Source organism: Physeter macrocephalus, chromosome 11 (assembly GCF_002837175.3).
Source record: "Physeter macrocephalus isolate SW-GA chromosome 11, ASM283717v5, whole genome shotgun sequence".
In the NCBI taxonomy this organism is placed as follows: Eukaryota; Metazoa; Chordata; class Mammalia; order Artiodactyla; family Physeteridae; genus Physeter; species Physeter macrocephalus.
Window position 1 is genome coordinate 96,665,995 of NC_041224.1, and position 13,744 is coordinate 96,679,738.

General features: G+C 59.4%; 1 protein-coding gene across 1 annotated transcript in view; it reads left to right on the forward strand.

The window, feature by feature from the left end:
* Nucleotides 1-13,744, forward strand: part of SPTBN5 (spectrin beta, non-erythrocytic 5) — a 46,720-nt gene that overhangs the window by 22,997 nt on the left and 9,979 nt on the right. Inside the window, 26 exon segments of the mRNA XM_024132835.3 lie at nucleotides 390-525; nucleotides 1,729-1,867; nucleotides 2,272-2,406; nucleotides 2,602-2,611; nucleotides 2,662-2,781; nucleotides 2,783-2,808; nucleotides 3,512-3,626; nucleotides 3,725-3,832; nucleotides 4,037-4,243; nucleotides 5,949-6,086; nucleotides 6,267-6,416; nucleotides 6,634-6,738; nucleotides 7,184-7,348; nucleotides 7,889-8,038; nucleotides 8,191-8,254; nucleotides 8,257-8,339; nucleotides 8,534-8,629; nucleotides 10,088-10,203; nucleotides 10,288-10,402; nucleotides 11,174-11,287; nucleotides 11,485-11,542; nucleotides 11,545-11,599; nucleotides 11,837-11,999; nucleotides 12,235-12,422; nucleotides 12,706-12,778; nucleotides 13,388-13,560. Of these exon segments, the coding sequence (XP_023988603.2) occupies nucleotides 390-525; nucleotides 1,729-1,867; nucleotides 2,272-2,406; nucleotides 2,602-2,611; nucleotides 2,662-2,781; nucleotides 2,783-2,808; nucleotides 3,512-3,626; nucleotides 3,725-3,832; nucleotides 4,037-4,243; nucleotides 5,949-6,086; nucleotides 6,267-6,416; nucleotides 6,634-6,738; nucleotides 7,184-7,348; nucleotides 7,889-8,038; nucleotides 8,191-8,254; nucleotides 8,257-8,339; nucleotides 8,534-8,629; nucleotides 10,088-10,203; nucleotides 10,288-10,402; nucleotides 11,174-11,287; nucleotides 11,485-11,542; nucleotides 11,545-11,599; nucleotides 11,837-11,999; nucleotides 12,235-12,422; nucleotides 12,706-12,778; nucleotides 13,388-13,560 (3,002 nt within the window).

A 13,744-nucleotide genomic window follows, 5' to 3' on the forward strand; every position in this document is an offset into this window, starting at 1 on the left:
TAGGATGCAGAGGGCATGGGGTCAGGGGAAGTGGCCAAAGTCGGGCAGCCTCTGCGAGTGAGGTCTGCGGGACCTGGAACTCTCAGGGAGCTGGGTCAGTGGTGAGAACTCTGGGCCCGGAGCTGCTGGGTCCCCATGGGCAAAGAAGCCTCTTTTTGCTGCCTGCTGGAGAGCAGTGGCGTGATGTCCCCAAGGGGTGATGGAGGGTCCCATCTGAGCTCGTCAAGGTGAGTTGGCACAGGCTCAGCGGCCATGGCTCACGTGCCCAGCCGCTCCGCGGCATGTGGGATCTTCCCGGACCGGGGCACGAACCTACGTCCCCTGCCTCGGCAGGCGGACTCTCAACCACTGCACCACCGGGGAAGCCCAGTTGGCACCATTCTCGATAGTATTTCCTGGACGTATCAGAGCTGGAGGACTGGGTGGAGGAGAAGTGGCCTCTGGTGAGTAGTCAGGACTGTGGCGGGGATGAGACAGCCACGGTCAGGCTCATCAAGAAGTACCAGGTCCGGGAAGATCCCACATGCCGCGGGGCGGCTGGGCCCGTGAGCCATGGCCGCTCAGCCTGCGCGTCCGGAGCCTGTGCTTCGCAACGGGAGAGGCTACAACAGTGAGAGGCCCGTGTACCAAAAAAAAAAAAAAAAAAGTACCAAGTAATGTGTCCTGAGCATCCCCTACATTGTCTGGACTGGGGTGATGATGGGCCATGAGGAAGGGGTCTGTCACACGCCCAAAGGGCACATCCTGCTTCTCAGAGGCACAGAGCCCTGCTCTTTCTTCCTGAAGACTGTCCAGCCCCTTCCCCACCCGCACCCAAATCCTTCAGGGCCCCCTGCTCACCCCCAGTTCCCCACCCCTTCTTCAGACACCAGCCCTACAAAGAGCCCATCCCCCTTCTTTCATCTCTGTAGTGGTCCACACTCCTGTGGCCTCAGGATTTCTCTGCCTTCTCTTCTTGCTTCTTCTCCTCCCCCTAGCACTTTACTCCTCTCTTGGGGGGGGGTCACCTGTTCCAGCCCTCCCCAGGTCTTCCACAGCCTTCTTCCTCCCACACGTTGAATACCATGCTTTGGGTTAACCAAACACCATGCGTGAAACCTACCTCATAAGCATCCCTGATTAAAGGGAGGGAGGCCTGGAGCCCCCTCCTCCTTCCTGCAATCTGTCTCTCAACCACAAGCCCTGAGCCCCACAGCAATCCTGGTTCCTCTCCTCACTGAAGTGTCCTGCTGTCTGGGCATTTTGTCTACATAGCCTTAGTGGTCAGTGTTTCAGGGTCCTGACTGGGGACGTTCAGGGAGCCATTCTTAAGGGGCATGCCTGTAGCCATGGCCTCGTGGAGCTTCAGCGTCCCAGGCATCCTGGGCAGCTTGCTTAACTCCATCCATTTTTTATACTGCGATGCTGGGGCCAGTACCATGCCCCCTGTGGCCTCTCTTCCTTGGCCCAGATGACCCGTCATTCACCCTTCCCTGCTAAATAGTGAGCCCTCTGTGGGCACAGACTGTGTCTTCACTTTCATGGAACAGTAAGCAACCCCATCACTGTTGGGTAGGGGGATGATGGGTGCGTGAGTGAGCGGATGGGTTGGGGTGGGTGGATGAGTAGAAGGGGAGAAGGATGGGTGTGCGATCAGTGGGCAAATGGACAGGAGGGTGGGTAGATGAATAGATGAATGAGTCACCCAGTCTGAGCCTTGTGTGCCGGCAGGCCCTGCAACAGGAGCAGGCTTTTATTGGAGCTCCATGGAGGAGCTTGACCAGAGAGCCCAAACCCTCCCTGGCCCCGAGGCTCCTATGCAGCTGGGCGTGGTGCAGGAGAGGCTCCGGGAGGGGCTGCAAGCACTGCAGGAGTTGGCAGCCACACGGTGAGGGGCGCTGTACCCCTCCCCAGGTTTAGGGGGCCTAGCCACGATTGGCTGTTTCCATACCATAACCCCGAGTTGGAAGGAGCCCGTGACCCCAGGCCCACAGAGATGGCAGATGGTTCCTTGCTGTGTGTTGCTCCCTTCTTTCTGTCAATTCCTCAGTGAGGGCCCACTGGGCAGGAACTTGGACTCCCAGCTCCAAGCTCCCCATCTCTTCCCCACAGCCACACCCTCACCTGCCCTATTCTGGCCTTCTTATGTTTACTTCTCCCTGAATCCAGAGCCTCAAGCTTGGGCAGAGACCATGAATAACCTCCTCCTTCAGGTCACCTGTTTTGGCTGGGCCAGCTGTCCCCAGGGAGGTGGGCAGCTAACTTCTGGGGAACCACGGGCTATCCCCACAGGGACCGGGAGCTGGAGGGGACCCTGAAGATGCTCGAGTTCATGAGGGAGACCAAGGACCTGCAGGCCTGGCTGGCCAGCCAGAAGCAGGCAGTCAGAGGAGGAGAGAGCCTTGGGGAGGACACGAGGTCGTCCTGGTGAAAAGGGGCCAGGGATAGGGAGGAAGCCCCGAGGCAGGACGCTGGGGGCAGGGGGCTGGCTGGGCTGTGTGGAGAAGGGGGCCCTGGGTCATGAGCCCTGGCTGAGGACAGGCCCTCTGGGTAGAGTGGGCAGGCCCTGCGGCCATCCAACCCCCCATGGTCCAGATGTCACTGAGGTGCCTCACTCCCCAGGCTGCTTGCTGTCTCGCCAGCTAGGGGACCACTCTGTCACCTACTCCCCTCTCCCCTCAGCGCTTCTGCACCAAGTTTGCAAAGTTTCAGCACCAAGTAGAGATGGGGGGCCAACGGGTGTCAACCCGCCAGCAGTTGGCAGAGAGCCTGCTAGAATGTGGGCACAGCACTGCCCCGCAAGGCCCCTCAGGTGCAGCAGGATCTGCAGTGAGTGCCCAGCGGACCCAGGGCATGGGTTTGGGGGAGGGTGCTGGGCAGGCAGGTCCTGGATTGTTAGAGGGCACGTGCTCCCGGGGCCACACTGGCTCTGTCTGCACCTGAGGTGTCGGGAAAGGGGGATGCTTCCGGGGAAGCCGAGCCTGCCACGGGTGCAGGTCAGAGAGTCCTGCCCTGACCCCCAGGGACACTTTTCCAAACCTCTGGCTCCCAGGACTTGGAGGAGGGGCTGTGCGAACACTGCCTAGCTGCCCACTGGCTGGTTTGGATCCTCCCCCAACCTGTGAGCTTTGAGGCGAGGTCATATCCTCGTTCATAACCCCTAGCGCGGAGCCTGACCCAGCCTTAGGAGCTCAGGGAGAGTTTACTGAGTAAATGAGGACTGGAGAGGAACGATTATAATCTGATTGACTTATTGAGACTCGAAGGCACTAGATGTAAGGAGTATCAAAGAGCACAGGAATCAGTTAAGTGCTGAGCGTGACAACAGCAGAGGACTGAATTCAAAGCAAAGCTAGAAAGAGAGGCTCCAGGGCCAGGGCCAGACAGGAGAGGGGGTTAAGAAGGGGAGATTTGGGCCAGTCCTGGATGCAGCCCAGAGAGCAGGAGGGCTGACCAGCCTAGCAAAGGGGGTGGAACGAGGTGCTAGGTGAATAGCTGATCTGCTGCCCGTCTCCCGCACGCCTGTGCACAGGGCTGCCTGGTTGGAGCTCTGGGCGCCAACCCAGGCCCGCGGCCGCCTGCTCCGAGATGCTGCGATCACCCTCAAAGTTCGCAGAGATCTGTTGGAAGCCCTCACCCAGGTCCAGGTGTGAGCCCAGGAGGAGGAAAGGGGTTCTTTCTAGAAGTGGATCAGCGCCCCACCCTCCAGTCCTGATCCCCTTTGGCCATCTCCTTTCCTCGGGAGAAAGCCACAAGGCTCCCCTGTGGTGTGGCCCGGGACCTGTGTGGGCTGGGGGTCCAGCTGAGGAGACACGAGGGGCTGGAGCATGAACTCGTGGGCACTGAGTGACAGGTGAGCCCAGGTCTGGCTGCCTCTCCCCCACAGGCCCCCTCGGGCCTGCCCATCTTCCCTCTAGCTTTTCCCCGCTCTCGGGGCCTCCAGTCAGGCCCACTGTGCATGGAGGGCAGGACCCCAGGAGGGAGCCATGGGCTAGGCAGGCCCTTCAGCCTCTAGGAGGACACTACCCTTCCCTCCCTATCACTACCCTGCCCCCAGCTGCAGGAGCTGCTGGAGAATGGAGGAACGGTGCAGAAGCTGGGGCCCTGGCCTCAGGCCCAAGCGGTGCAGCAGACGCAGCGGGCCCTGGTGCAGGCTTGGGAGGCCCTGAAGCTGCATGTAGAACAGCGCCAGGCCCAGCTGGAGCAGGCATGGCTCCTGGCCCGCTTCCATGCAGCGCTGAGGGCTCTTCCCTCCCTGGGCTGTGTGTGTGGGGGGTGGGGGTGGGTGGGTGTGTGTGTGTAAAGGGGTGTAGGCTTGGGGTGGAGGATAGGGAAGATGTATTGGCCCAGGTTACTTCTATGTTGTCCGCAAGAGGAGCCCATGACCTGGGGCCTCCACAGGGGCCCCGTTTGAATATTTGACAGCTGGAAAAAAATTGCCGACTCTAAAACAAGAACACCGCAAAATTGAAATCAATAAATTCTTAATCAAATGTCCAACTGTAATGTTATATCAACCTCATTAATTGTTAAATTTAGTATTCATAAAAATTACATTACATTTGAAAGAATGTGTGGGTTAGGTTTTTCTCATTTTACAAGAAGGTGGTGTCGGTGTGTGTGGGTGTGTGTGTGGTGTGTGTGTGTGTGGTGTGTGTGTGTGTGGTGTGTGTGTGTGTGTGGTGTGTGTGTGGCGTGTGTGTGTGTGTATGGTGTATGTGTGTGTGTGTGTGTGTGTGTGTGTGCGTGCACTAATGAGACCCTCCAACCCTGGAGGGAAGACGAGTGGGGACACGAGGAGGAAGAGCACTGGGCATGTGCGGGTGTCCGTCTGGCCAGGCAGAGGGTTGCACGCGGGGGACGCAGCGGTGACTTCTTAGGTTTGGGTCAACACCAGCCCAGGTGAGTGACAGTGCAGTTAGGCAGGGGTCCCAGCCAGAGCTCAGGAGGAGAAACAGCCCAGGAAAGCCCAGAACTGGAGATCTGAATGTCCTAGACAGTGACCTCTGGATCAGCCGGCATCTTTTTAACATCTGTGTTTAGCTCTCTGCTAGGAGCTGTGAGTGGGGAGAGAAGGTGATATAGAGCCTGTGAAAGATGGAATCACTGCCGTCAGGGAGCCTATCTAGCTGAGGGGGATGAGCCTAATACCCCAGAGAGTCAGATTGGGACAGTGAGCCCTGGCTACGGGTGTCCTAGGAGTCCCCTTATCCCCGTGCCTGACAGACAGGGAGACCCAAACTATGACACAGCAAAAAGGCTTGAGTTTAGAGACCCAACTCTGCCACTTTCTAGCAGCGTGGGCTCGAGCAAGGCACTTACCCCTAGCTTGTTACCCTCTGTGTGTGAGCGTCTGGAGGTTACAAAACTCCCTCACACACAATGTGCAATTTACCCTTCTTCATCTGTGCAGTGAGGTGTTGGGACAAGGATCCAAGGCCGCTCCAGCTCTAACATGGGTTTGTACACAAATCAACAGAAGAGTGTTTGTAAGTATTAAACTGGAGATTCAGAGGACAAGGCATGCAGTGAGATGTCAGGGGGTCAGGGAAGGCTTCACAAGGCAAAGAAGGCCTTGGCCCTTGATGAACATGTGAGCTTGGAAGGGATGGAATGAAGGAGAAGAACTTCTAAGCAAGACGGGCAAAGGAAAGCCTAGGGTGGAGAGAAGTCATGGGCAGGGCAAGGAGGAGGCTGGTCTGGCACCCGTGGAAGTTTAGTAGACCTGGGGGGTTTGGGTTGGACAACAGCAGAGCAACAAAGTGACCACAGGCCTCATGAACCTCACCTGGGCTCTGAGCTGGGACAGCTCGGGGCCGCTTCAGTGTGTGAGTGGATCCAGGCAGGCTGCGGTTGTGCCTCAGAGGCTGGTTCTCTGCTGCCCAGCCCAGCCCTCCCCCAACTCCCTCCCTCCGTCTCCTTGGGATCCAGGTGCGGGACCACACCTCCTGGCCACCTGTGTGTGACAGGAGCTGCAAGTGGAGGAGATCTCCCAGGAGCCCGGCAGTGGCCTGCTGAAGCTCGGCACCCACCAATAGCTTCGGACAGTGCCGGAGGCCCAGGTGGGCCAGCAGGCACTTTTGGCTGCAGGGACGTCCCTCGAGGAGGTGGGCCCCCCTTTCCTGGTGCCCCCCCCCACAGCCTACCCCGACTGAGCCTGTGCCCGATCACTGTGCCCCTACCCCACTGCGCCACGCCGCCTCCCCTCGGAGGCTTCCCTTGGGACCCGCTTCCATCCCGCCCACGCGGCCCTCCCGAGTGCAGGCTCTCCACATGCTCACGCCCAGGTCCAGGAAGCGCTGCAAGTCCTGCGGGACAAGCGGGAGCAGGTGTCCCAGGCCTGGGAGCAGAAACAGGAGAGGCTGCAGGCCATGCACCGGGAGCAGCTCTTCCTCAGAAAGTGTGGCCGCCTGCACGAGACCCTCACGGTCCGGGAGGCAGGTGCCCTCACCCCATAGCCTCCTAGCGTTCCCTCATCTCCCCTCTGCCCTCTCCGCGCTCGCTCTCCTGCTTCCGGGGGCTCTGGCCCTTTCCCTGATGTGGAGCCCATATGCTGTGCACTGCCTCGACCCAGACGGCTGCAAATGGGGGTGGGGGGCTGGCTGTCTGGACAGTCCCTGATGGCCTCTTTGACTTTTCCGTGGGCTGAGGCAGGTCTTCCGGAGAACCAGTGCCCTGGGGAGCTCCGCGGAACAGGTGGAGCAGTTGATTCGCAAGCATGAGACATTCCAGAAGGTGCTGACTGCCCAGGACGAGAAGGTAATGGGTTTGGGGGATCCTGGGCGTGGTCAAGGTGGGGTGGTCGGAGTCTGGGAACTTGGAGAGTTCTCAGTGGGGGACGTGGGTGCTCGGTGTGTACCCACAGGTAATGCTGATGTTCAGGGGTGGCCTGGAGGGCTAGGGGTGCCTGGCTGGGGCTGACTGAGCAGAGTAGGACACGTGGCTCAGGAGGGCCTGGGATGGGGTGGGCCACGCTGCAGGGACACAGGGGCCACATGGCTCCAGATCACGTAGCCACAGGGGAGTGGAACGGGGGCAATGTGGGGAGAGCTGGGGGCTGGTTCTGGCTTGCTGGGAGGACCGGCCGGCCTTGGGCCATGCAGGGCTGAAGGCGGGGCTCCCCTGTGGGCCAGCCCCTGCTCCAGCCTCCCCGAATGAGGAACCGCGAGCTGAGTTCCCCCCAGCCCCACCCCACCCACCGGAGGCGGCTCTGTGTGAGCGGGTGAAGATGCTCGGGGGCCCCAGGGCGCAGGACCTGCTCCGCACCGTGCTACAGCGCCAGGCTCGGGTGAAGGAGCTGGCGGAGAGCCGGAGACACACCCTGCACGCCTCCCTGCTGATGACTGTCTTCGTCGGGGCCGCCATCCAGGTCAGAGGGCCTCTCCAGCCCAGTACCTTCCACTTGGGCCACATTTTCCAGTTTACAGATGACGTCCATCTTCACGGGCTCGTTCAGGCCTCGCCACAGCCCTGTGATGAGGATACTAAAGTTTGGAGAGTTAAATGGCTTTCCCAGAGGCCACGCTGGAGCCCAGACATTTGACTTGAAGACCCTGTACGTGGAGACACCGCTGCTTCCTAAGCTCTCACAGAGCCAGGGCAAAGAGAGCCTTTGGGAGGGAGCAGAGAAGTCCAGGGTCCCGGGGCCGGCGAGCCTCACCTCCAAAATGAGCTCCCACCCAAGCTCCCTGGCCAGCCCCTTTGTGTGGCTGAGGGGCCACCTGGGCCTGGGGCTGTCTTCCTGGGCTCAGACCATTGGATCTTATTTCCCAGGCACTGCCCAGCCCCACCCTTGGGCCAGCAGTCAGCTACATGGGCACAGCTGAGGGCAGGCGTGTGGGACGTGTCTGTGGATCGAGGCAGCATCAGCATCATGAGATTCATGCCCGCCCCCCACCACCACCACCAGGCCGAGGACTGGATCCAGGAGTGACTCCAGCAGCTGAAAGAACCAGTCCCTCCTGGGGACCTGAAAGATAAGTTGAGGCACGTGCAGAAACACCAGGCCTTCGAGGCTGAGGTCCAGGCCCATGAGGAGATCATAACCTCTGTGGCCAAGGTAACAGCCAGGCCCTCAGCCCCCACCCTGCCCCAAAGTGAGGACGCCAGGATGGCCAAGGGGAAAGGTCTGAGGCAGGGGGAGGCTGTGATGGAGAAAAAACAGGAGAGAGAGCGACAGGCACCATTTCCTGGTGTCCCCTCTCTCCCCAGGAGGGCGAGGCTCTCCTAGCACAGAGCCACCCTCTGGTGAGACAGGTCTCCCAGAGGCTGCAGGGGTGGCTCTCCGGGGCCAGGACCTGGAGGACAAGAGGAACTTCCTGCAGAGAGTGGACGTTGCAGAGGCCTGGATCCAGGACACGGTGAGATGCAGCTGGGCAGGGACAGAGCTGGGGGTGGGACTGCGGGACTGACAGATGCGGGAGAGAGCCCCGGCAGGAAGTTCCCAAAGTCACCGCCTGCCCCAACACTGCCCCAGCAGCCGGGTGCCTGGGGGCTGGGTGCACCCAGGGCTGGGAGCTCAGAGGGCAGCCTTCTTGACCCGTGGCCTCCACAGGAGGTGATGGTGAACATCGGCGACCTGGGCCAGGACCTTGAGCACTGCCTGCAGCTCCACAGGTGGCTCCGCAAGCTCCGAGGAGTCTGGGCCGGGGTAAGGGGGCCCTGCCAGTGCATCCCACATTGGGAAGCAGTGACCACTCGTGGGCTCTGGAGCCAGATGTGGGCCCTCATGTCAGCTCCGCGCTTAAGACCTGAACTCGCTTAGGCAGGCTCCCTCACCTCACCAAGCCTTAGTTTCTTCATCTTTAAAATGGGGATACCGCTTACCTCATAGGTAAGAGAGCATATACGTATGGTGGTGGTTACAGGAATCTATACATGTGATAAAACTGCCTAGAGCTATACCTTCCCACACACACACAGGTACATGCATGTAAAAGCTGCTGAACTCTGAATAAAGTCTGTAGTCTAGTTAACAGTTATACCAAAGTCAATGTCCTGGTTTTCATATTGCACTATAGTTATGTAAGATGTTACCATCAGGGGAAGCTGGGGGAAGGGTACATGGGCCTTCATTATACACTTGTGCAATTTCCTGTGCATCTATGATTATTTCACAATTTAAAAAAAGAATGCATGTATGCCTGGGTGTAGTAGATAATCAATAAACTGCAGTTGCTCAGAACTCTAATTCTGCATCTCCTCCCCACCCCCTACTCATACACACACCAAAATCAATTTCTCTTATGCGGGATAGAGGAAAGAAATTGGCCAAGTGCATTCACAATCATGTATGAAGAGCCCAGACATGCTAACCTCACCCCCTGAAGTAAGTATATGACTTTTTTAAAAGGCTGCAGTGCTCCAATCTAAGATGGCCTTTACTAACGGTGGAATTTCACAGCCACTGTGCCAGACGCTGTAGGAGAAAGAGTGTTAGATAGACTTGAGGAGTTGGGTTTGAGTCCTGGCTCTGCCATAAATTCACCAGGTTAGTCTCTGAGCTCTGCTCCAGCTTCTATAAAAGAGAGAAACCCCCTTCCCTGCGCACCTATGAGACACCTATTGGGAAGCGCTTTGGAAATGTAGACCAGTGCAAGGCGCTTTTACTGGGGCAGGACACCTGCAGTCCATCCACTGTCAGGGACCCCAGCCCCGTGTAGCCGTGAACCCCACCCAGTGTCTAAGCAGTGGCAGCCTCAGCCCAGTGACTCCCAGGGACAGGGACACCCAAACCTAAGGAGGCTGGCACTCACCATTTCATTCAATCCCTTACTTTGCTTTTCTTATCCTGAGAAGCTGCATTTTAACTTTAAAGACTTCTGTTCATCAGTGCGTGCCTGCCCTCCCGCTCCTGCCTGGTCCCAACCTGGGGAGCAGATTTCCTAGCCTTAGAGATGACCCTGGGCTACAGACCCCAGGTGCATCTTGCTCAGTGCACCTGGCTTGGGATGGGATGGCCACGGCAGAGGAAGCAGCTGCCTCCACTCCCCAAACGTGCAGTTCCTCGAGCTCTCTCAGGCCCGAGCACACTCTCCAAGTGCTGATGCAGTGCAAAGAAGGGGCTCGGAGCAGGTGCCGCAGATGCCCTCCCCCTGCACCTCCACAGGACACGGTGAATGGTGCCCACATCAGGAGCATCAGTGACTTGTCCCTGCAGTTCAAGAACCAGGACCCTGAGCAGCTCAAGACCACCTGCCAGCGGTGACAGCAGCTCAACAACAGGCCAGTCCCAGAGCCGGAAGCAGTGGGGCTGGGAGAGGGAGCTGGATTGTCACCTCAGACTCAGCCTTACACCCTCTCCATCAGGTGGAACAGTTTCCATGGCAACCTGCTCTGCTACCAGCAGCAGATTGAAGGGACCCTGGAGATACACACGTTGTCCCAAAAGCTGGATGACCTCACTCGGCAGATCGGGGAGAAGGTAAGCAGTGGAACTGCTGACGCAGCCAGGAAGCCAGTGCGTCCCACCCCTCACCCGCCTCTCCTCTTCAGCTGGGTACCTGGAGGCAGGTCCCATCAGGAGGCCGTCCGAGGGTCTTCCAGCGGTTCTCAGGGTCAATTCTGGACCTGGAAGCCCCCATTTGCTTCTAGCGGTCTAGCCCACCTGCCGCCTTTCTCTCCCAGAAGCACTGTGAGTCCAGAGGCCAGAGCATCCTGCTCCCCACCGTTTCCTCTGTTGTCCCGGAGCAAGGCCAGAACCCGCAGGAGGTTTGCCCCGGGATTGTGTCAGCAGCCACAGAGAAACCTGCCCTAGACTCTGGCAGAGGTGGGAGTAGGGAAGTTGTACGCGGCCTGAGAAGCCCCCGGAAGCACGTGGCGCCCTGTTCTGAGCACGCAGAGGGCTCTGTTCTTACTGCCCCTCTGGTTCCTGCCTCACCCAGGCCAGCCCATCTCAGTTCCCTGAAAAGGAACGAGGGTCAAGTGAGAACATGCATGTGGAAGCAGCACACCCGTGGAGGTTCCTACCGCCAGCGAAACTCCAGCCCCAAGTCTCTCCTGGGAACCTTCCTCCTTCACAGAAGGAAGGGACCTGTGGTTAGGGCCAGCGGCCTGCTCCAGCCCGCAGAGGGCCCTGGGAAGGGAATCAGGCTGGGTGCTTGCTTCCCACACAGAAGTCCTGTGGCCAGCGACCCCTCTGCAGTGAGGGAGGAGCTGGAGAAACGGCTGATAATAACGCCCCCTTCCTCCCCAGGCCACCCTGGTCCAGGCCCTGGACTGTGGGAAAGATCTGGAGAGCGTGCAGAGGCTGAGGCGGAAACACAAGGAGTTGGAGCAGGAAATAGGCCTCATCCAGGCCCAGGTGGAGGTGTGCAGCTGGGTGTGGAGGCGGCCCCAGGCCCAGGGCACCTCCTCCGTGGGGCCCTGGGCAGGCACGCGGCAGGTCAGGGGCGTGCTCGGGACCAAGGGCCAGCCAGGTCCACTCGGCTGTACAACCACAGGCTGGGCTCCGCTGAGCACCACCTGCCTCCCTGCCCCAGCCGCTGACCCTGGCTTCCCGCACAGCCTGTAGCGCATGAGGTAGGCCGCTTCTGCCAGAGAAGCCCTGAGGCTGCCCACACCCTTGCCGCAAGCAGCAGGCAGTGAGCTGGTGGCGGCTCCGGAGTGGGGCCCAGAAGCGGTACAAACCCCCAGCCCTCTTTCCCTCACTGCTCTCGCTGACCCATCCCCTGCAGCGTATCCATCCCCACCCTTCCCTAAGAGTCTTTCTCCATCCTTCTAATAACTCTCTGTATCGCCACCCTATTAATTCCCAGCCCATGGGCCCTTCTTTGGCTGAGGGGATTCAGGGACAGAAGGCACTGGCGGGGGAAAGGGGCTCAGAGGCCCTAGGACTAGCTGATGAACCCCATGGCAGGAAAGAGTCGCTGGATGCCTTGCACCAAGCTCAGAAGCGGCAGGCAACGCTGCAGGAATTGCCGATCTGGGCCCAGAGGCTGCGAGCTGAGATGGACGCCCAGAGCACCTCCAGCAGCCTTGCGGATGTCCAGAGCATGTTGGAGGAGCACCAGGAGCATCAGGTGAGCGGCCCAGACCCTGAGGCCTTTCCTGGGGTCTCGCCTCCTCTCTGGCCTCCACCTTGCTGTGATCCCACTTTTCTCTTGGGTTCTTTCTGCGTCGGCTGCCTCTGCCTTTCTCCTCTTCCCTCTATAACCCCCTCAATTGTCTTCCCCACCTCTCCTCCTTCCCGCTGGGCCTCTTCCCTCCCACTCAGGAAGCCTCAGCCTCTGGGATCTGAGCCCAATCCTCTTACAGGCCGAGCTGGATGCCCGAACAGACAGCATCAGCCCGGCCCGAAGCACTGGGCAACAACTGCTTGCCGCCGGGCACCCATCCACCCCTGACATCCGCCAGGCCCCGGCTGGTTTAGACCAGGAGCTGAACAGCCTGGAAGGGGCCTGACAGGAGCACCAGCTCCAGCTGCATCAGGCCTTGGAGCTACAGGTAGCAGCCTCCATCCCGCCCCCACCCCTGGGGCCTGTACTAAACCCACTGCCCCTCGTCAAAGCCAAAGCCAGAGAGGCTGCCGTGCCAGGGGCTTTTCCCACCACTCACCACCCCCAGCCTACTACTCAGCTCACCCACGGCAAATCTTGCCTGCTGTGGACTCCTTCTGTTGAGCCAGGCCCCAGGTCCCTGGTTTCCCACTGGGCCACCAACAGGGTCACTCCACCTGCAGTGACTGGACCCTCTGCTCACTTCCTCTTGCCTTTTCCTTTCTCAACGGCTGGTTCTGAGCTCTGTGGAGCAGGTGGAAAGTTGGCTCTGCAGCCTGGAAGCCTGCCCAGCCAGTGAGGGTGTGGGGGGTAGGTGCCCAGCAGGAGTGAGGGAGTGTTTGCCAGGGCGGCATTAGAGATCAAACCAGCCAGTGCTGCCAGAGCTCCCCAGGCCAAGGGCATCTCCCGACCCTCAAGCACGTCGGTCACTGAGTGGTGGCTTACCCGTCCATCGCTGGCAGTTCTTATGCATCTGGGGCTGGGCCCTCTGTGGGAGCTCAGAGGGTGAGCCTGTAGCCCTTGACGCATTCTTGCCTCCTTCCCAACACCCTTCTCTCCTCTGCCCTCCTCACTTCCTTACACCCAGAGGTTTGCTTTTCCCACAACTGTCCCAACCCCTGTGGCAGGCAAGCCTGACTCATGGGGGTCCTCAGAGAATGATCAGGGGCCGTCTCCTGTGCTGACGTAGCCTTACTGGGAGTGCAGAGGAGAGGGTGTCCCTGTTATGTGGAGGAGCTACACCTGCCCTGGAAATTCTAACACTTGACCCTTATCCCCCATGCCTTTCCTGGTTGAGAATTGCTGCCCTAAAGCCAGATACAGCCTTGAGGGATTGGGGGAATGTGTTTGGTAGGAAAGTAGATAGCTTGGGACTGGGAGGGGGCATCCCTGTAGACAGTATCGCTTCCCAGGACTCCTTGCTTGACGTGGAAACACTGCTGTGGAAGCAGAAGATGCATGAGCGAGACCTGGAGGTACAGGCGGAGAAGATCAGCGCGCCTGAAGCCTCCACCCGCAGCCTGCACCAGGGTGGACAGCCCGAGGCCCACGGTGCCCTGGGCCGGTGCCAGGCCATGCTCCTGAGGTACCTCTGGCTCTGGCTGCGGGAGCCGTGGGTGGGCTGGCACAGGCATCAGGCTCTTCCCTTGCCCTTCTATCCCTTAGCCTGGGCTCACCAGGCTTTTCCAAGGGCTGAGTTCAGTTGCCAGGGCCCCAGCGCTCCTGACCCTGCAGTGTGTCAACCTGTTATGGAGTCAAACAGCACATGG